Source organism: Pinus tabuliformis, chromosome 3_1 (genome assembly GCF_031772625.1).
Source record: "Pinus tabuliformis cultivar Carrire ecotype Pingquan chromosome 3_1, CPIR1, whole genome shotgun sequence".
Lineage (NCBI taxonomy): Eukaryota > Viridiplantae > Streptophyta > Pinopsida > Pinales > Pinaceae > Pinus > Pinus tabuliformis.
Window position 1 is genome coordinate 758,417,240 of NC_142301.1, and position 20,715 is coordinate 758,437,954.

General features: G+C 38.6%; 2 protein-coding genes across 7 annotated transcripts in view; one reads left to right on the plus strand and one right to left on the minus strand.

Moving 5' to 3' along the window:
• Positions 1–3,251: 3,251 nt before the first annotated feature.
• Positions 3,252–20,715, plus strand: part of LOC149189590 (uncharacterized) — a 122,875-nt gene continuing 105,411 nt past the window's right edge. For 2 of the 6 annotated variants that reach the window (XM_089411852.1, XM_089411850.1), the window contains exons 1-3: positions 3,252–3,361; positions 3,494–3,541; positions 3,744–3,972. The gene's annotated coding sequence lies outside the window, so the exon portion shown is untranslated. Of the gene's footprint in view, positions 3,430–3,493; positions 3,542–3,743; positions 3,973–4,267; positions 4,483–4,602; positions 4,808–20,715 lie in introns of all 6 variants that reach the window. The other 4 variants (XM_089411855.1, XM_089411851.1, XM_089411853.1 and 1 more) reach the window with 4 other exon arrangements.
• On the minus strand, positions 10,177–11,353 carry LOC149189591 (uncharacterized). The gene is made up of 2 exons (XM_089413243.1): positions 11,089–11,353; positions 10,177–10,964 (listed from the first exon to the last, which is right to left on the minus strand). Exons 1-2 carry the CDS (start codon positions 11,214–11,216, stop codon positions 10,481–10,483), a joined length of 612 nt encoding a protein of 203 aa, XP_089269369.1. The 5' UTR covers positions 11,217–11,353; the 3' UTR covers positions 10,177–10,480.

The window sequence follows — 20,715 nt, forward strand, 5'->3', positions numbered from 1 at the left end:
AAGAAACCTAGCTTCATACATTCAACTTGTATGAAATTAACTCAACAATTTACAAGAAATAAATTAATTGCACAAGCTAACCATGATAGATACTTATTTTAAGTTATAAGCTGATAATTGGGTCTAGGATTGTAATTTTCCACCCAACCATAGATAAGCTATAACCAAATATTTCTTGCAGCTGTCACCCCTAAGCTAGATTCTAGAGCTCGAGGAGGTTGCTCCAGGGATGAAACCAATGTTTCTAGTTGAAATAGGGATTCCAGACGCCCAACTACCTCCACCCACCAACTAAACAATGTAGTGAATTGAACACAGGGACTCTAGAGGTCTCCAACCTTTGATTGTTTTTCTAGGAGATTTCTCCTTTTATTTGCGCTTTCCCTCTTGCCTATTATCTGAATCCCTGCAACATTCTTCCTTCTTTGTGCTGTAGCAACCCAGGACCTGCTTCTTGCGAGCTGCTCCCTTAGCTTCCTTTAGAACTTCCCTCGATGGGTCCTTTTTTAAGTATCTCTCTAATCCCTTTCATGCTCTCCTTTTTCCAGTACCAATTGCCTTCTCCCTGTCCTTCCTTTAACGTATCTTCTGTTTTTCGAATTGCTCCTGCTCTCCATCGTGTCTCCCAATTTGTTTTTGCTTGCATGGCTAGAATTTCTTAGGCCAGTTAAATTGTGTCACTTGCCTCCTTGTCTCCCACGATCTCCTTGATTTTTTGTTTTGTTAATTCTTGTTACAATAGATGGGTTGACTCACCTATACGTGCTCTTAGCCATGAATTGACTCCTTAACAGTGTGCCCATTCCTCTCTTGTAACTTTTTGTTCTTTCTTGCTTGCATGCTGTTGCAAAGAAGCATGCTCCCTGTCCTTATTTTCTTGCTGGTAAATTTGTAAGGACCACCCATTTGAGCACACTTGGCAGTCGCCCATGGCTACCATTTAACCAACCCAAACTTCTTGTAAGTCCGAAGCAATTACCTTCCTTAGCCATGGAATATGTGTCCCAAGATCTCAACCATTATAACAAAATAATTATAGTTATTTACAATAAAGTGGAAAAGTAGCAAGGGGATGTTACAAATTGAATTGTATATTTATGCAATGGTGCACCCGATTTTGATTTTTAGTTTTTATCTTCTTGATTTCATATCCAAGATCATGGCATGGCTCGATAAAAATCTATTGGAGGGTAGTGAATTAAAATGAGGAGGTAATGGAAATTGGAGCTAAATTGACACTTTGACATGAAAACAAATTAAACAAGTAATATTCTCCTTTTTCTTTCACGTTTATTTCAAAATTGGGTGGCGGTAATAACAAATTCAAATATAAGTGACATAGTATTTGTTGTGATGATGTTGAATTCTATAATTTTGGCTTTGTTTAAATCTGATTTAAATGACTCATTCTTTATGCCTCTTTTGATTAAGTTGAATATTTTCCAGGATATTAATATTAATATTTTTGAATCTGTAATTCTAAATGATTAGCTGTTGTTTGTGGAATTTGGATTTATTGTTTATTTTGAGATGCTTAGATATTTCTCTCCCACAAAGTTACAACTAGGAAAGATGTAATGCAATGGATATAAAGGAAAAAAATCCCACTTCTTCACCCCTGTGAGCATCACTCGATGCAATGAGTGCTAAGTGGACTATTAAAAAATCATGAGAAATTAGCCAGTTACGACTACCTCTCATGGAAATGGTAATAGATGAATGACTTACTTAATGCAGTTGAATCCCAAAAAATGATATCTGATATGTTAGCTATCATAAAAATGTTATTCCGGTACATGTATTCCTCTTGCCCTATGCACATATGAAATGATATTTCAATGTCCACGAGACTAAATATAGTTTATGGGACAATCAGTTCCTTGCTTTTTGCCTTTTGCAATTCAATCCTTTTCTTATTCAAATTGATGATGAGCTGACCCAACCTTCCAACAATCCCCTTGCTGAAAAGACAATGCCAAGAAACTGATGCTAACATATTCCCATAACTTTCTCTAATGTCTTTGAAATAATAAATATTTTCTACAATTTTAATTTTGTATTACAATTTTCTCCATGTGATTTTCGCCGAAGAATTCTTCAAAAAATTGATATGGATCACAGAAGTCTCAATTCAATAACTACAAAATTGTTTACTATTTCGTTGAAGAAGATCATAATTTTCCAATATGGTCCAATAAATTTCATGGGTTTTATCATATGTTTAATGACACTTGGTTTCAATAAATAGTTGGTTAGTACCATTTAATTTAAATTATAGTATGAGGTAACCATGGGTTTTCAGTTTGGTTCATTTTAAGTTGTCCACTCTCTAATCATGGGTTTTTAGTTTGGTCCACATTCTAGTGAGTCTAGTGAGGCATAAAATTGAAATCTTTAAAAAGAGTTCATGCTTAGGTTAATAACATAACTTAAGCAAGTCATTGCATTAAAAAGATAGGAATAAAATGTAAATAAATATATTCATCGAGAGTTACTTCCCACCATTATTTATGTAGGAATAAAATCGTAAATTTGTAGATCTCAATATTAGTTTCTTCCAAAGCAAGACAATAAGATTTGATTCACATATTAACTATCATTAATTTAGCATTGACCAATACAAATTATAATGTTTTATGTAATTTTTTCTAGAACATAATTTCTACCTTGAATAAAAACTTTAAATAAATCATTAAATTATATTCAATATATTTATATATAATCAAAATTTTAATACTCATTTTAAATAAATTATTAAATTTACATTTATATATAATAAAAAATTTGTGTTTTAAATAAATCATTAAATTACATTCAATATATTTACATATAATCAAAATTTTAATACTCATTTTAAATGAATTATTAAATCAAAATTTTAATACTCATTTTAAATGAATTATTAAATTTAACTTTATATATAATCAAAAATTTGAGTGACTTTTTTATAAATATTTTATTTTAATTAATTTTGTTTTTTTTTCCCGCAAAGTTGATTTAAAATTGGATAAAAAGTTTGAATGGAAAGAATTTAGGTTTAAGTTTTTAATTGAAATAATGAGTACATAAAATAAATTGAATAAGTTTTTTATTGCAAAGTTGATGCTTGGTTGATTTAAATTGAATAAAAGTTTTGGATGGAAAGAATTTACATTTAAGTTTTTAATGGTTTTGGTTCTTAATTGAAAATTATTTTTAATAAACCGCGAGAAGTGACGGCGGAGAGAGGGCAACGGCGGTTCTAGACTAACAGCAAAACTACCCTTTCAAGAGAGAACAAGACCGCCCCCATATATATCTATATATGCGCTCCTGCTCCGGCAACAAGACTGGTTCTTTTGTATCTCCTCCTCAGACACACGTACCGTTTCTTTTCAGTTTTTCAGAATTTTTTTGTTTGGATCTTTTCATGTATGTAATATGCATTAGGTATCGTTTGAATTTTTTGTACTGTCAGTTTTTTAGAAGTAAATACTTTTTGTTGGTTCCACAGGGACTTGGCTGGTTTTTTCTGAAGTTTCCTGTTTGTGAAGTTCTTGAGGTCAATTTCTGTCCTGTTTTTGCTGTATGTACTTAATGGAATAGCAATGGTACTGTTTTCCCTCATTGAAGAAAAAAATGCTTCCCCGCTATTGACCAAAGCAAACGAATGCATGATTAAGAAGTTTGTTTTATGCTAGGTTTTAGTTTTTAGTTTCAAATTTAATGGTTCTTTACTCTGAAACTATTAAAAAACTTTTCAGTGTGTAGTGGACGTTTTGCTTCCGCGGACGCCCCCATCAGACTAAGTTTTCGATTAGCGGCTTTGGTGAATAGCGATAAAATCGTCAAAGTGATTGAAGCGGGTCAGTTGAGGAGATTGACGGAGGTAAATCCCATTGTAGAGGAGAGTCGTCCAGAATTCAATTTGCATAGTTTAGTTCAGCTGTGAGTGGGGGCTCGACATTACTCGGTTGCTGCTCCGATTTCCTGGTAAGTTTGTGGCCCATATTTTCATTTTGAATCGTCTGTCTCAAAGCCTGCTTTAGATATTGTTTCCCTCGAAGTCTTGTCTTTTTACTGAAAATTTGCTACATTCATTTTGTAATTGCATTATTGCAGTCCCAATGGCTCTATTGATGCCAACGTCTCTTGTGAGAAAACAGAGTTTCGACATGTATTTGCCCCACGTGTAGATTGCATTATGATGTGGCTTTTTAAAATCTATTTGCTTCATTCTGCCGTAACTTGGTTTGCATACTTGGTTTATTTTTGTACTTTGTTACAGGTAAATGTTATCTGGAAACATTTATATGGTATCAGGATGTTGTTTAACGGATCCTCTATCAAACGGTGGAGTATGCTTTATTTCTGACCCGTTTTGGCCTACATCAGTGGAAATTGAACTGCACAGTATTTAGCTATTCATGTAGATAAAGTTAAATATATGGTGCGACTGGTTCCAATTTCAGGGCAATTGCAAGAGGTTCAATTTGTGAACTGGTTAGTATGGATTAGTTCAATTTTTGAACTGGTTAGTGAACTGGTGTGTGCTATTTTTGTTTTCATTCGCATCGTTCCACTCATGAAGAGCCTAATTTTATTTACGATCGGGAGTTAAAGGGGTATTCAGAGTGGGAGGAGATTGCAACGATGCCTCCTTCCACGGTAAAGGATTTCAGGAGGAACTAGGAAGAGGTGGAGAGAGCTATGCGAAGATTAAAGGCGGCGGTGGTTGATTGCAAGGCAAATGAGAAAAATAACAGAGGCAAGCAAGCTCAGAGCAACCAGGGGATGATTGGCGAGCGCAGTGGCGTTGGACAGTGAGGTGTGCTTTTCTGTTTATTTTGGTCTACCTGGGCACAGATGTATTCCTGTCTGTCACAGATGGTGCATTAATCTAGCTCCCTGACTTGCTTGGTATATTTTTTATTGTTTTACTTGTTATTACCGGTCTTTTTATCGACTTAGTGGATACAGGGTCTACATTCTCCGGTTTTTTTGGGATTGCTAATATGCCAGGCACCTTTCTGGAGCATATTATATCCCTCGTTTTATCTGATTTTTTTGGGATTGCTAATATGCCAGGCACCTTTCTGGAGCATATTATATCCCTCGTTTTATCTGAATCTTCCCAGATTCTAATGATTTTTCTTATTGCATCCTACATTATTTTCTGCATCATTAAAACCCACTTTCCGGATGGACATTGGCGGACTGATGCCAAATTGGAATGACCTCTTTTCACTGAACTGGCCTCATATTACACAGCAGGAGGTTAATTACTAGTCTCTCTGGAATAGGTGGACAGACTCTTTCATTATTACTAGATTCTGCAAGGAGTTTGGTTTCTGTGTATGTAACAGGTGGTGGTTTATGTGGGGATGCTGTTGCTGCTGCTGCGAGGAATGCATATGACATCAACTTTTTAATGACAGAATGCTGATACAACCGGATGCCCATGCTCGTTTGGTTTTAACAGGATTAGAGTTACTGGAAATTGTTTCAGACATCAATCTAATTCCCCAACTTCAGTTGGACCTGATAACATCGGCTCCTAATTCTCTGAATAGTTTCAATGGTTTTACAGGCGGTATTTTTTCTCAGAAGACTGGCCTGACTGATCCACTGGTTTTTCTTGTTTAAATTTCTATTGGTAGGGGGAAGCTTTAAGTGATTTGACTTGGGTCTGCATCACAATTCTGTTCTGCTGACAAAACTGTCCCGGGCATGATTTCAAATTGAATACGTGGTGCAGCTGCAGGTGTTATATACTTTCTTTTAAATAACCTTTCTGATTTGGTTTACTCTATTGGGGTACAATGGGTCGGCGTCGTACCTCGGTTTTTGTATTGCGGGCATTTTATCTATGATACAGTAGATTTTCTGGACACTGTTGTAATCCCAAAACATTCTCTTTTGGGATCCGTTGTTGGTTTTGCCAGTTTAAGTGTCCTTACTACCTGAAGATCCTTTATTGCTATTTATGACCATACATGCCGGTTCTTAATTGCTATTTATGATAATAGTTGTGCCGGACCTGACATCTTATTGAACACTCATTCTGGATGGACCCTTTCGAATCAGACACGTCGGCACAAGAAGCTTTCATCAGGGCCACGTTGGAGGCTGAGTCCAAGTATCCACAAGGCATGGGATCTGAATGGGTGGGTGGGCTAGCACAGCCGCACTCACGGTGCCCGGAAATGACTCCTTTGGGGAGGCCAGGTGGTGAGCATGCAACAACTGGTGTACAAGTGCAAGGTTGGGAGGCTGGTCATCTCGACGTAGCAAGAACAAACAACGTTCCATTGATATTGCCACCCCGCCCCCTATGCTATGTTTTGGTTACGATGTGCTTATTGACAGAGTTTCCAGTATGAGGAAAAGGGCGCTGGTGGGTAAATGGTATTTCTCTGATCCAAGTGAGGGAGAGATGCGGGATTGGATAGCTTCAAAGTGGAAATCATTGTTGGGGTACATGCCAACGGTGGTGAGATTGATGGGGGGTTGGTACAGCTTCCACTTTCTCAATGAAGAGGATTTGCAGGTAATTAAAAAAATTTCCGTGGATAAAGGGGCGCAGCTTCTTAGCATTGCATGGTACGTGGGATTTAATCCCCTGAAGGAGACGCCTAAAAACAAGCTTATCTGGGTAAAATTTCCAGGCTTACCTATTAATTTTGGACTATGCAAGTTCTGATGGATATTGGTAATGCTATTGGTTGATGTGTATACGTTGATCCACAGTGTTTGGGGGCCAAAGATAAGCGAATTGCTTGGATATTGATTGAGAAAGACTACTGTGGTAGCTTTCCGGATCATATTGAGATTAAGTGGGAGGACGCACAATTACAACAACGACTGGACTTTTGGGGCATTCCTTTCCGGTGTCTTATATGCCACCACACGGGCCACTTTATGGCACATGTTTGCGCAAAAGGTGTGGAAAGCGCATGTACCACATAAGAAGGAGAGGTGATGAACTATTCAAAGGTGGCGGTATGCTGGACTCCCAGAAAGTTGGCTGTGACAGGACTCCTATTCCGGAAATGGCTACGCGTCACACAAGTATTTCACATATCACTACTACTACTCTTGCTGGGCATTCTTCTCCGTTAATTTGCGCTAAGTCTGTGCCGGTTTTGGTCCAATCTTCCTCTTGGACATCAGAGGACTCCGACTCTTTGGAAATGGGGATGAGCTCCACGCCTTTGTTGAATAACATTCCCCTTATATCTCACCCCGAGTCTCCCCATACCTCCACTTTGCCAGCTCATAGTCTACCTTTCGCGTTACCTTCCACGTCCCACATTACCTATATCCCCTCCCCTAAACGTTACCCTACTCCCATCACGGTTCCACCTTGCATTGATCGACCCATCTCTCCCATTTCACCTGTTGCCTCGCCCACCAACTCAGTCGATAGTGACCTAGAGTTTCTTTTGCAGTGGAAGACTTTGGACTTGCACACTCTCACCATTCACAAGCCATTTGGATCCACATCCCCTATCATTAGCTCGACATCGGCCAAAAATATTGCGGTTTGACGAAAGAATAACAGAGACAGTTGACATTTCTGGGGATGACCCCGGAATATCCCTTTTGAATCCTTCGATTCTCGTTCTTTGATAGATGTCCCCATTGCGTCTTCATCCTCTCCACGGGTCCTTAGAGCAAAGCAGACCATAATTGTATCCCATGAACTACATCCTGTCAATGACCATCTGGGGATTAGGCCCGTCCCACAAGTATTTGGCCTTAAGAGAGCTTTTCTTTTCGACCCATCTTTTCATTATTCTACTGCAAGAGACTATGCATTCAACAAGCGAGGTTATAATTTTTTTAGGAAAAAGTTACATGACTGGTATATGGTGGCTTTTGATGCGGACGACCTGTCTGGGGTACTTGTTGCATTATGGGACCCTCGACGGGTCAAGATGAAGGCCTATTCATGCTTTGCTGGTATCCTCTTGGCGGGTAATATTAGAGGTTTGCCTGGTCGGATTCACATTTTGAACATCTATGCTCCATATAGGGATAGAGGCTTATTCTGGAAGAAGCTAGAGGATACTCAGATATTTGAATTATCCTCTCTGATTATGGCGGGGGATATGAACTGTACAACTGGTGTGGGTGAGGTCTGGGGAGGTAATGGAAGAGCAGACCCGGTATTTGCCCAGATAAAAGATATCATTATCGATTATAATTTCATTGATATTCGTCCTTGTAAGCTTGGGCTGACCTGGGACAATGGGAGATCGGGCAACGGCTATGTTGCCAAAAGACTGGGTCGATTTTTGCTCCAGGAACAAGTTGTCGAGAGGCTTGGTTTTGTCCAATCGGACATTTGTCGACAATTTTATATCTGATGACCAACCTATTACTCTTGGTTGGTGCCGAGGGGATGTTCGCATCAGAATGCCTTTCAAATTCAATTGGGTATGGTTGGCAGACCCTGAATTTGACAAGTTGGTCAGGGAACATTGCAAAAGGAACACATCAACGTCCTCTTCCCATATGATTCGTATGCTGCAAAATCTCTGTGCCCTAAAACAGGGGGTTAAAAGCTGGGAGCGCAAACAAATCACATTACAGAAAATTGAATTGATTGAGATATCAGAGGTTCTCTCATCTCTTCGACCTCAGCTGTTAACACAACATCTATCCTGGGTGGTTTGGGATAAAATACACTTACTAGAATAGAAGAGGAAGCAGATCTTACAGCACAGGGAGGCGACATGGCGCCTTAAGAGCAGGGCTATATGGATACAAGAAGGCGACAAAAACACGAAAATCTTCCATAGATTTGCTAACCATAGAAGGAAAATCAATTATATATGGGAAATTGTCGATGAAGTGGGCAATAACCATAGACACAACAGGGGATTTGTAGAGAGGTGATCCTGCATTTTGAGAAGGCCTATAGCTGTAGGGAACATGAGAACGCAAAAGACCAAATTTGGGGGATAGAGGAGTACTTGCATATGTTCAAGGAGGAAGAAAACAACAACTTATGCAAGGAGGTTTCGGAGGAAGAAATTTGGGGGGTTCTAAAAACCATGAAGTGTGATAAGAGTCCTGGCTCAGACGGCTGGACGTTGAACTATTCTCTCATTTCTTCGACATCTTCAAGGGAGATTTGGTAAATATGGTACAGGAATCGCGAGATAGTGGCTATATTCATCCACACATCAACTCTACATACATAGCTCTGATTCCAAAGAAGGACAAATCAGTTTATTTATCCGATTATCGGTCCATTTCTTTATGTAACCTTATATATAAGATTGTATCAGAAACGATTGCCAATAGGATAAAGGATATACTATCGAAGCACATTTCTCTTGAACAATATGGTTTTTTACAAGATCGACAAATTCACGATGCAGTGGCAATCGCACTGGAATGCATACATTCTATAAATGGAAAAAATCAAATGCAACCATCATGAAAGTGGACCTTCAGAAGGCATATGATTGCCTCGACTGGGGGTATTTGAGGATGATCCTCCATAAAATAGGAATACAGAGCAAAGGCACAGAGTGGATAATGGCGTGTGTCACAAATGTCCAATACGCTGTTGTGATCAATGGATACCCAACTAGATTCTTTGGTGTTGGGAGAGGGCTTAGGTAGGGGTGCTCCCTCTCACCACTGTTGTTCATATTGGCGATGGACAACCTTAGCTTGAAGATTAAAAAGGCGGTTGAGAATGAAGATTTCGGGGCACTGAGTTTGGGCAGGGATATCAAAATCTCACAGCTTCTTTGTGGATGACGTATTGATCATGGGTTTGATTAAGCGTGCCGATTGGTATGTACTATCACAAATCTTTAAAAGATTTGAGAGGGCATCGGGGCTCATTATGAATGTACTCAAATCTTCCATTTTATATGGCTCCTGCAACATGGATGACATTGCATTTATACAAAATCTATTTGGGATTGAGGTTGTCGCTCTGGAAGGTGGTATAAAATATTTGGGTTTTCATATCAAACCTGGTAGATATTGAAATCAGGACTGGATGTGGCTGATAGATAAATTCTATAAAAGGATTGCAAGCTGGGAATTTAGATGCCTCCCTGGGAGGACGAATTACACTCACACAAGCTGTTATTACCAGTGTTGCACACATCGCGATCGGGATTTAATCGGCGCCGGGAAAAAAGCGGAGAAAATCGTTAAAATCGGGAAAAAATCGGAAAAAAGCGGGAAAAAATCGTTTGGCACAAAAATATTCATTTTTTTTCAATTTTTTTAATATCTAAACCATCTACAACATAAAATAAATACATTGACACATAAATATGATAAAAAAACTAATATATAAGATGTTTAATATCATTTCTAGCGCTAAAATCACACATAACATTGAATCATGTCCTGAATAGTAAGTCCTGAGTCCCAAGTCCAACTCAGCCTCAAAATATCAACAAAAAATATGATAATGTATCTCATCATGTCATAATGTCATATACAATAAAATGAAAGTCTAATCCTATTGATTTCCTCTGCCCCTCTTGCGAGAAAATGGCACAACTTTCTCTTTCCCTCTAGATGTAGAAGCTGGTGCCTGTGGTGGTGGAAATGGCAGTGGAGTCTGACGTGCTCTAGAAGCTGAAGAACTAGTAGTAGCAGCTACAGGAGGCTGAGGTGGACGGAGACCACGTCCTCTACTGGTGGTAGTGGTAGCCCGGGTAGCCCGGGTAGGCGGTGTCACCTCCTCCTCCTGCTCCTCCAACTCCTGCTCCTCCTGCTCCTGCTCCTGCTCCTCCTCCCCCTCCTCCTCCCCCTCATCCTGCACTAACCAATCCTCAGTGGGATCCATGAGAGGCCTCTCGGTCTCAACCCTCCATTCAGCAGTGGTGTCAATCCCATCCAATGAGATGGCTTCCGTATCAGGTGTCTTCTCTAGTTGTTTCACCCACAATCGAAGATTGTAGTAGACATAGACCATGTCATTAAGTCTATGGGACTCCAACCTGTACAAAGTTCATGAAATAATAAATTAATAATTAATATTATAAAAAAAATATTGTTTAAAACTTTAATGAATTCAAAAATTTATTTGGAAATTTGCAATATTTTAAATGTTTAAGTGTTAACCTATTGCGCTTCTTGTTGTGTATTTTTTCAAATACACTCCAATTGCGCTCACATCCCGAGGAGCTGCATGTTTGGCTGAGGATGCGCACGGCAAGATTTTGCAAAAGGGGTACTCTGCCACCATACATCTTCCACCATGCGTCTACAACAAAATTACAAAGAAAATTTTAAATAAACATAAGAAAAAAATGGAATTTGAAGAAACAATGAAATTTGAAACAAAGTTACAAAGTACATACTACAAACTAAAAAATACCTGGCATTTTAACCGTCCTATCAATGACAGCCATCTCAAAGCCAAATGTGCCAGCTGACAACTTATATTGCTCAATTTGTCTAGAGACCTCCATACGTTCTTCTGGAGTTCTCACCATCTTCTGGACACAGGTTAATAATCCTTCCACGACCTCAACATCAAAATTAAACCCACATGCATAAGAAAATGCAGGGTTCAGGAAAAGGCCAGCAGCATGAATGGGACGATGGAGTGTGTTGTTCCATCGCTCATCAATGACGTTCCATAGAAGGAGTTGTCTCTGGAACCCATCATCTCCCTTGTCATCATAGTAGGACCGAATGGCTTCTTTGGCCCTATCCATGGCTTCATACAAATAGCCCATTGCGGGCTTCTCAGCATCAACCAACCGAAGAACCTTTACCAAAGGTTCTGTAACAGCGCACACCTCCTGCACTCCCGCCCAGAAGTCTTCCTGGTATGAAACTAGTCTGCAGACGGCCTCTCCTTCTGGTTTGCGGCTCATTGACGAAGCACGCCACTCCTCTGAAAGAAACATTCTCTTCAAATCCCACATAGAATTCAAGAGGGATTGAAGAGATATGAAACTCGTCGCAAACCGTGTAATGGCGGGGCGCACCAACTCTTTGTTGTTGGTGCATTTTCTCATCAAGCTAAGCACAGATGTGTGATTGTAAATAAATTTTGTGATGTTTTTTGATGAGTCAACAACCTCTTTGACAAAGGGAATTTTCCCAATGTCCTCTAACATCAAATCAATACAATGGGCAGCACAAGGTGTCCAAAATAAAGTAGGATGCCTGTCCATAAGCATTCTACCAGCAGCAACATAATTTGCAGCATTGTCCGTTATGACTTGGACAACATTTTCTGCACCCACCTCCAAAATAAACACATCCAGCAAATCACATAAAGTTTTTGCATCTTTGATTTGATGAGTTGCATCAACAGATTTGATAAACATAGTCCCCAAGGGACAACTAACCAAGAAGTTTATAAGGGTTCTCCCCTTTTGGTCAGTCCAACCATCTGACATAACAGTGCATCCTGTTTGTGCCCATGATGCCCTAAAATCCTCCAATCTTTGGGTGCAGTCACGCTTTTCATCTTGAAGAAGCCGGCCTCTGAAATCATGAAGAGAAGGGAGTTTGTACCCGGGCCAACACTGGCAATAGCATCAACAGTAGGTTGGAAAAATGGATTATTCCTTATAATGCTGAAAGGAATATCACTCCAGAGGAGAAATTTTGTCATCAACTTGTCAGCTTTTTCTTTTTCAGTTCTTTTTAGCATTGAACCAATAGTTGGTTGTGAACCAGGTGTGGTTCGAGGAACAAAATATGATGATGCAGCTACCGGATTGACTGACGCTGCAGTAGAACTTGTGCCACTTGGCCCACTTCCTTCAGCTGACCTTTTTAGTTGCCTTTTGAGTTCTTCTTTGGCGTCTCTAGTGTGCTCTAATTCTCCCAATGCTCTCATGGCTTTTTGGATAATTTCAGCATTTGTCTTTAGACAGGGCCCCACATCACGTCCAGGGATTTGTGCAAGGTGGAACTTCAACCTGTACACCCCCCCGAATATTTCCTTTCCACACAACTTGCAATACAAGTTTTGTCTATCATTCGGAGTTTTAGGGTCACCATATTCCCAGAAAGGATCCAATTTCCTTGGCATGTTTGTTTTTGAATTTTGAATTTGCAAACCTATGGAAAAATAAGGATTAGGAAATAGGAATTTAGGATTACATAAATGATAATAGTAAATACAAATTACAATTTAGCATTTGCAAAATTACAAGCTAATTATTTCCAAAATCCCAATTTCTAAACCCAAGTTACCCAACCAAATGCCAAAAAACAATGAAAAATAAAAAAAAATAAACAATGTTTAAAGAAAATGAGAAAATAAAAATAAAAAATTGGTTCTCATAGTCATAACAAATAACCCATCCCAAATCAATGAAAAATTTCCAAAAATTCTTTAAAAACAATGAAAAACAAAGTTTTTATAGAACCAAAACAAAAAAAAATTAATCTACATACCTGGTTTATGGACAAATTGGCGATCTTGGCTTGGATTCCTCCTAAAATCGCTTCGATTCGCTCCCACAACCGACGGCAACCCTCTCCCTCACTTCTTCTCCTCCTCCTCCGCGCGGACTGCTGAATGAATTAAAAAAAAATCGATTTTCCCATATAAAACCCCGCTGCCCGCGCCCTCCACGATTTTTATTGAAAAAATCGCGATTTTTTCGATAAAAATCGTTATAAAAAAAAGGTGGCGATTTTTATGTAAAAAATCGCGATTTGAATCGGCTAAATGAAAAAATCGCGCTTTTACGATAAAATCGCGATTTTAACAACACTGGTTATTACTCAATTAGGAGTATAGTGGGCTCATTTATACCAACTACCTAAAGCTATTCTACAGAAACTAAATTGTGTCTCATGGTGCAGTTTATTTGGTCGGGGACGACGCGCTCCCACAAATACCATTTGGCCAGACTGGAGCTGATTACCTTGCCTAAGCGCATGGGTGGTTGGGGTATATTAAACCTGAAGCTATTTGGATGGGCTCTTCTGATGAAAACGTTGTGGAGGGCAATATTCGGCGCTGGCATATGGGGTTGTATTGTCAGGAAAAAATACTTAAAGAACAAACCTTTTACTGTGTGGATGCGCAGTGGTAATATCGGGGTCTCTGTGGGCTTGACTATTTGGTGAAGTTTATGTAAAATTAAGACCATTTTCTTAAGGAGCTTGTGTTGGTGTTTGGGAACGGGACACCATATTATTATGGGACTGGATCATATTATGGGTATCAATACACATGATATGCCCTCCATGGAGCTGATACAGAAACTAAACAGGAGGGGTATTTTTTTCTGCAATCAAGTGATACAAGAATGATATGGTCATATACCAATTTGGAAAAATGCTAGAGATCTAGGACTGATGGAACGACTGGCACAAGAATGGGAACATGTCAAGCAGATTATGAAATTGACTGGTCTTCATTGGGATTGCAAAGGGTGATCAAATTACATGGAATGGGAAGACGAAGGCTAGAGGAGTGATGGTGGTGGATGCATATAATGCCCTTTGCAGACAAGAGACACAATCTATTGAGGTATGTTGATTCTACAATTTTTGGAAAACCAAGATGCCTATCAAAATGACTGCTTTTATTTGGCTTGTATGGCATAATAAGAATCTTATATGGGGAAACCTACAAAAAAGGAATTGGCAGGGGCCAACATATTATGTACTTTGTAGAAATGTCGACGAAGATAATACACATATGTTCCTAACCTGTCTTGTCGCCAAAATGATTTAGGAACATATTGTTGCGTATGTGGGTTTCCCTTACATACGTTTTGATAATATTGAGGACTGTTTGATTTGGTGGAGCAATAAAAAACCAGCTTAGCGTACGATCCCCCTTGCTATTTTCTGGGAGATATGGAACAAACGCAACAGAAATATTTTTGAAAATGCCTTGGGGGATATTATACAGATGCTGGACAATATTAAACAATGGTATATGATTGGCAGTTTTGTAGGATAGCGGTAAAAAGAAAAAGGCAGAGAAGAGCTATGGTCCTGAGATTACATATTCAGTTAGTTTTTTTGACGGGGTGGAACAAAGAGGCATATGTGGTTGTGGATTTTGGATCAAACTTTCAGAGGTACAGGATTATTGGGTGCACTGGGGAGCTGGTAGAGGCTCAAACATGAAGGCAGAAGTGATTGCCTTATGGGGATTATTATGGTTCATTACTTTCCTCAACATTCCGAGTATTCATATATATGGAGACTCGAGGACCACTATTGAGCACGTTCATGGTAAAATCAAAATTAGACAGCCTATGTTGAATGGATGGCTATGCCAAATAGAGCACTTTTGGCATACTTTAAAGGACACAACTCTACAACACATAGGACTAGAACAAAACCAAAATGCAGATTGTATGTCAAAGAGGGGCTTACTGGATGAACTAGACGGCATTGAGATCATGACGGATGAACACAGAGTGGATGCTGGTTTGCTTCCTTTGCCCGGATAAATCAACTTCTAATGCAAGGAATCAATCATACATTTTATGTTGTTTTTTTTTTGTATACTTGTTGGGATTTTGTGAATACTTACAGGATGATATATTGCAAGCTTTCTTGAATGCACAGGATATGTTTACCCGTCTAATGACATGCAGAAGCTGTTTTTCTTTTCTGCCAATGTGGTGCAAATAATCTTGTACAAGGATGCTCTAGGATGGGTATAGAATGACACAACATATGTCGGGTTGACATTTTGTTGATGCTGACAACTATGAATGTAATATGTAGATGACAAATACTTGGGTTGCTAATGACTCCAATTTATTTTACATAAACAATGATCATGATGGATACATCAGATCGAACATATGCACTGTATTTTTGTTTCACTATATTAATACAACTGTTTTTTCTTACTAAAAAAAGGGAGGTGCACGAGGTAGAAGCAGCTAATATCCATAAGAGGTAGGACTGTTTGATTCAAGCAGCAAATACTTTCTACTACATCATATTCTCTATTCTCTGTGGTGATCTCTTACTTTCAAGTATCAAACACAATCTCCCCAATCAGATGGTATTAGGAGGTAGAACCCTCTGATTGATCATTCAAGCAACGAATACTCTCTATTACATCATCTTTTCTCTTGTCGATGCTTTGGGCTATCAAGCTCAATCTCCCCAACTAGGTTTGAGTAGAATCAAAGTTTTTCCATATACTCTAAGATTAGTGGACCACTACTATCTTAGTCTTTAGTGTTGGTTTAGGGAGAAATTCACAGTGATAGAGCATTATTGCCAAAGCCAGAGCATTTACTTATCTTTAGATCGATTCATTTAATGTTCAAATTGCATTACTTACAATATGCATTCTTCCGTCGAACCTCCTTTGTTTGGTTATATTTGGTATATACAGTGTATACAATGTTAGATATGAATATTTTTTTTTTTATAGAGTATATATGTTTTGTTTGTTTTTTTGTTTTTTGCATGTGGTTCACTGTAGCGAATATCGATACTAGCTACATCCATGAAAAACCCAGCCTTGTCTAGGTGAGCTGGTTTTCTTTCATGTAGAAAAACTCCCAAGGAGCAAGCATGTCAGTATTAGTGGGATTGGAACCCGGGTGGGGAAGATAATAGTGGCTCCTCCCTACCACTTGAGCTACAACCACTTGACAGAGTATATACATTTATTATATGCAAAACCTTCGAATTGCATTTCTCATACCATTTCTTATTTCATTCTCTGTTTCTTGTTTCTGGTAACTTAGGTTCATGAGGATATGCTCCATCTTTCTTTTTCCCCTCAGAAAAAAACCATTACTTTTTATTAGAGATAAAAAGTGAACACTCGGTATATGCCATTTTTAGCATTCATACTACATATTGTTTGCAGATTTGTCTTCAAAATAGAATCCGTGTATTTCTGAGGCCTGCATGCTCTCATCTAGCAACATAGTAAGAAAACGAGTTTCTCCCAATTTCCTGTTCCCTGAATGAAATTTAAATCTCAAAAGATGAGAATCAATAAAAAATAGTAGGTCTCCTACTCCACTCACAACATTTTATGCTTGTCCAGCCTGATTAAAATAGCCCCACCTATAGACTTTTGAATTGGAGGATGAACTAGAATCATGTCATGTACAGGCTGTGTAGAGCAGGAGAAGCTTTGACATATCAATCTAGCTTGCAAAGTGCGCTGAAACAGTAGGATAAGCTTTGCCTAGAAAAGCTCAGAATTCCTTGCAAGTCATAGTCCCCATAAGGTCACGATGGCCATGGCTCTTACAGATTTTAATTCCTTCTTGAGTATCCAATTTTTTACATAAGACAAGATAATTATATTAATGTCCAACAAATGACCACAAAAGTAGGTCAATGGTATTGCTGGTTACAATGATGTTAATACAAAGTAGGAGTAATAAAATGTCTCCTATATAAAGAGTAAGAAGTAAAGTAAAAACATGAGGTCTATACGCAAAAACATTGGAAAACCCTCAAATCCAGGTGTTAGTGGTTGTAGTGGGAAGGAGATCTCAAAGGGAAAGGATCTAGGGACTGGTTCATGGTCCACTAGATTCACCTCTCCTAACATCCAAGGTAGAATGAAGAAAACTCTAGATATGAAAATGCCTCAAGGGGGAAGATCTAGATTGTCTACTATGTTGTTATCAAGCTGCTGTAACTTGATGCTGATGTGTTGTTGATCTCATTTGCTTGTTGATAAGGGATTTGGTTTGGTGACGTCATTAGAGGTCTGTTAATTTTAGATAACAATGGTATGTTCTATGCTTTAGAACAACTTACTGCAATTTTTCTTACTAGCCCAATATCAATTTCCAGATTAACAATCACATAAACATTGATAGTAAATGCAGATAGAACATAAACAATAAGCAAAAGACAAACCAAGACCAGAGGACACAATATTTGGCGGATTCCAGGGAAAATCCCCAATGTGGGGAAAACCCTTTGATCAAATCTTCTTATTATTATTCAAAAGTTCAGCACAAAGAGAGAGAGAGAGAGAGAGAGAGAGAGAGAGTACATCATACAAAATTTACTTGCCCAATCACTGTCAAAACAATCCAGTCAAACGGTAGTCAACAAGATGCCCTAACCAGAAAGTCAACACTGGTCAAACCAGCAGAAAAAATCCTCCAATTTAGCTCGGTGAAACCCTGTCAACTCGGCCTCCAAAGACAAACAGAAGCATCCCAAAACAGTCTTGGAATATTCGGTCCAACACAGGTCAACGTTGTGGTCAAAGTTGCTACAGTCAACGCTGGTCAACCTGCCCAGAAAATCTCAGCATTTGTCCCAGAATATGCGGCCTGCTCAAACAGAGATTCTCCCACTAAAATCGCAGTTAAATGAAGTCAAACAATGCTCGGTTAACACTGGTCAAAGTTGGCTGCAACTCGGTCAATGCAGAGAACAGAAATGCCCAGTCAATAACACTCGTCAAAGTTGGCTACAACTTGGTCAATGCAGAGAACAGAAATGCCTAGTCAAACCTTCGCACATGTGGAGATGAACAGGCTGCCTGTGATTTGTACGACCCAATCAGATGAAGAGAGAGAATGATGTGTGTTAAGGTGTGTCCAAATGAGGAAAATGCCTCTTCTATTTATACACAATGTTGAGGGTGAAGAGACATGTCTGTTGGGCTCCATGTAAAAATTGAAAGGAAAGACAAATTTACAAAGAGAGAAACATCACCATTTGTCTGACACAAGAATCCTAAAACAAAACTGTCTTTGTATTGCTGAATTGATTACTTGTATTGAAACTCCACAACTTACAATCTCAAAGATCTTCTTTTTACTCCACTATCAACCCTTTCTACATTCAAGATCATGCACTATATACAAAATACTGTTCCTAAGTCTAAGGGGGTCGAAATCCACCCATTCCCCTAATAGATGTAACTAATTACATAAAAATAGCAAAAGGAAAACCACTTTATGGAAACTAGGAAACTATCTTTGACCCACTAATTACAATCCTGCCTACACATTTAATACATCGAACTTGTACAAAACATCATGAGAGAAATTTTTACATGATAAAACATAAATAATGACATGATTTAAACTTTCATTTGCCAACACTGAGGTAAAAATTTGGTCCAAAAAAGTTGACTGTATCTGTGCACAACCCTTGACTATTCCTTCTCTGACCGCATAGATGGCTGCACTTTGATCAAAAACTCCTAGTTGATGCTCTGCTGACTATAATGAAGGTATCCATGCCCTGTAAGTACCATTTTTTTTTCCAAAAATTCCCTTTTCAAGAAACCATAATATCGTTGCTCACCTTGTGCGCAACAGCTATATTTCTTGAATATTTCCTAAACGGTAAGCTGGATGGAGCTGAATTTTTTACAACAAGTTACTATCATCATACCTCCTCTCCACAAAACATTTTAGACAAATTTGACTCACGGATCTTGAGATAATCAAAAAATGGTTGTAGATGATGGTGGTTCGTTTCTCAAAAACGTGAATCATTTTAACCTGAAATTAAGTGGGTTTATTCATCTTATCCCCATGCATCTACTGTACAAATTTCATGGTAAACGGGTACAGGGTTTAAGAGATATGGTGAAAATATGTTGACTGTGTGCATGCGCAGCCCCTGTGTGCAACACCATCTATTTTTCATGGTTTAAGCAACAATGGGGTCTCTGAACAAGTTGCACATGTTGGTGATGATGCTGACACTATATTAGTGATAACACACACCCCTTTCAAGCCTCCTTTCGCTAAAAATGCAAAAACATTCATCTCTAGACCAAAAACCCTAACCCTAATGCTTTGTCAATAGTGCAACAAACTTCTGGTTGATGTCTGGAGTGTCTGAAAAGGTGAAGAATGAACTTGGTGGATTTTTCTGAAAGCCAAGCATGTCCTTTTAATCCTCCACATGGTCTAAAGTCTTCTTTAGTTACAATGATGCCCCACTTTCAAAAACGCAACACCACTTGCGATGATGAGGTATGATCTTGTAAATAACATGACAACTGACTCATGACACCTCACTCATGACAAGACACTCATGACCAAACACCACTTATTTCTCCAAATGACGTTTTAGACTTGATCTTTATAAAATCATGACTAAACTTCACAAATTGACCTAAATACATAGAAAAACCAAACTGATAGTGATTACTATGACTATAGGATACTAACACATCCAATTCAACATGTGATTCATATTGATGTACATTGGAACATTAAATGAAAGTACTTGATTACAAACATGGTTAATGTACCCTATAATGGATGACCCACTTTCTTCTAAAAGGTAAGCTAGATGCCACAAAGCACTGGCTGATATAGATGGAGGGCCTTTGGGCCTAGCTATGTGTAGATTACATAAGGCTGTTGGCTAGCAAGTTGAACAGAAGTTGCCCAAATGGATGGGTAACAGTCCCCAAACCTCAGAACCTTATAGAATTGTCAATTGAACAAGAGTTTCCATGAGAGACATCTTGGATGATATGTCTTGAAGGTTGTTCTGAAAATTCGGTTGAAATGCAACAACTTAAAATAATTCTTCTAACTGATAAATTAATTATGCAGTTTATTTTGTTTACGACAAAATATTGAATTATTCACACTGCAATTTCTTCACCATAAAAAATACTGCAGAAGCAAAAATAGGAACTGAGAATGCTAGCACACATATAAAAATGACAATTAGTTTTGGACAATTGTCCCTGGAAAAATCCTATACAGCAACAAAAAATGTGCGTACAATAAATTGACGCCGAACTGGCGTTTCTATCCCAGAGAAATACTG

Coding starts and splice junctions, on each gene's coding strand:
- LOC149189591 (XM_089413243.1), bottom strand. CDS start 11,216: ATGTATGGTGGCAGAGTACCCCTTTTGCAAAATCTTGCCGTGCGCATC. Junction 10,965..11,088: donor CACAACAAGAAGCGCAATAG/GTTAACACTTAA, acceptor AACTTTGTACAG/GTTGGAGTCCCATAGACTTA.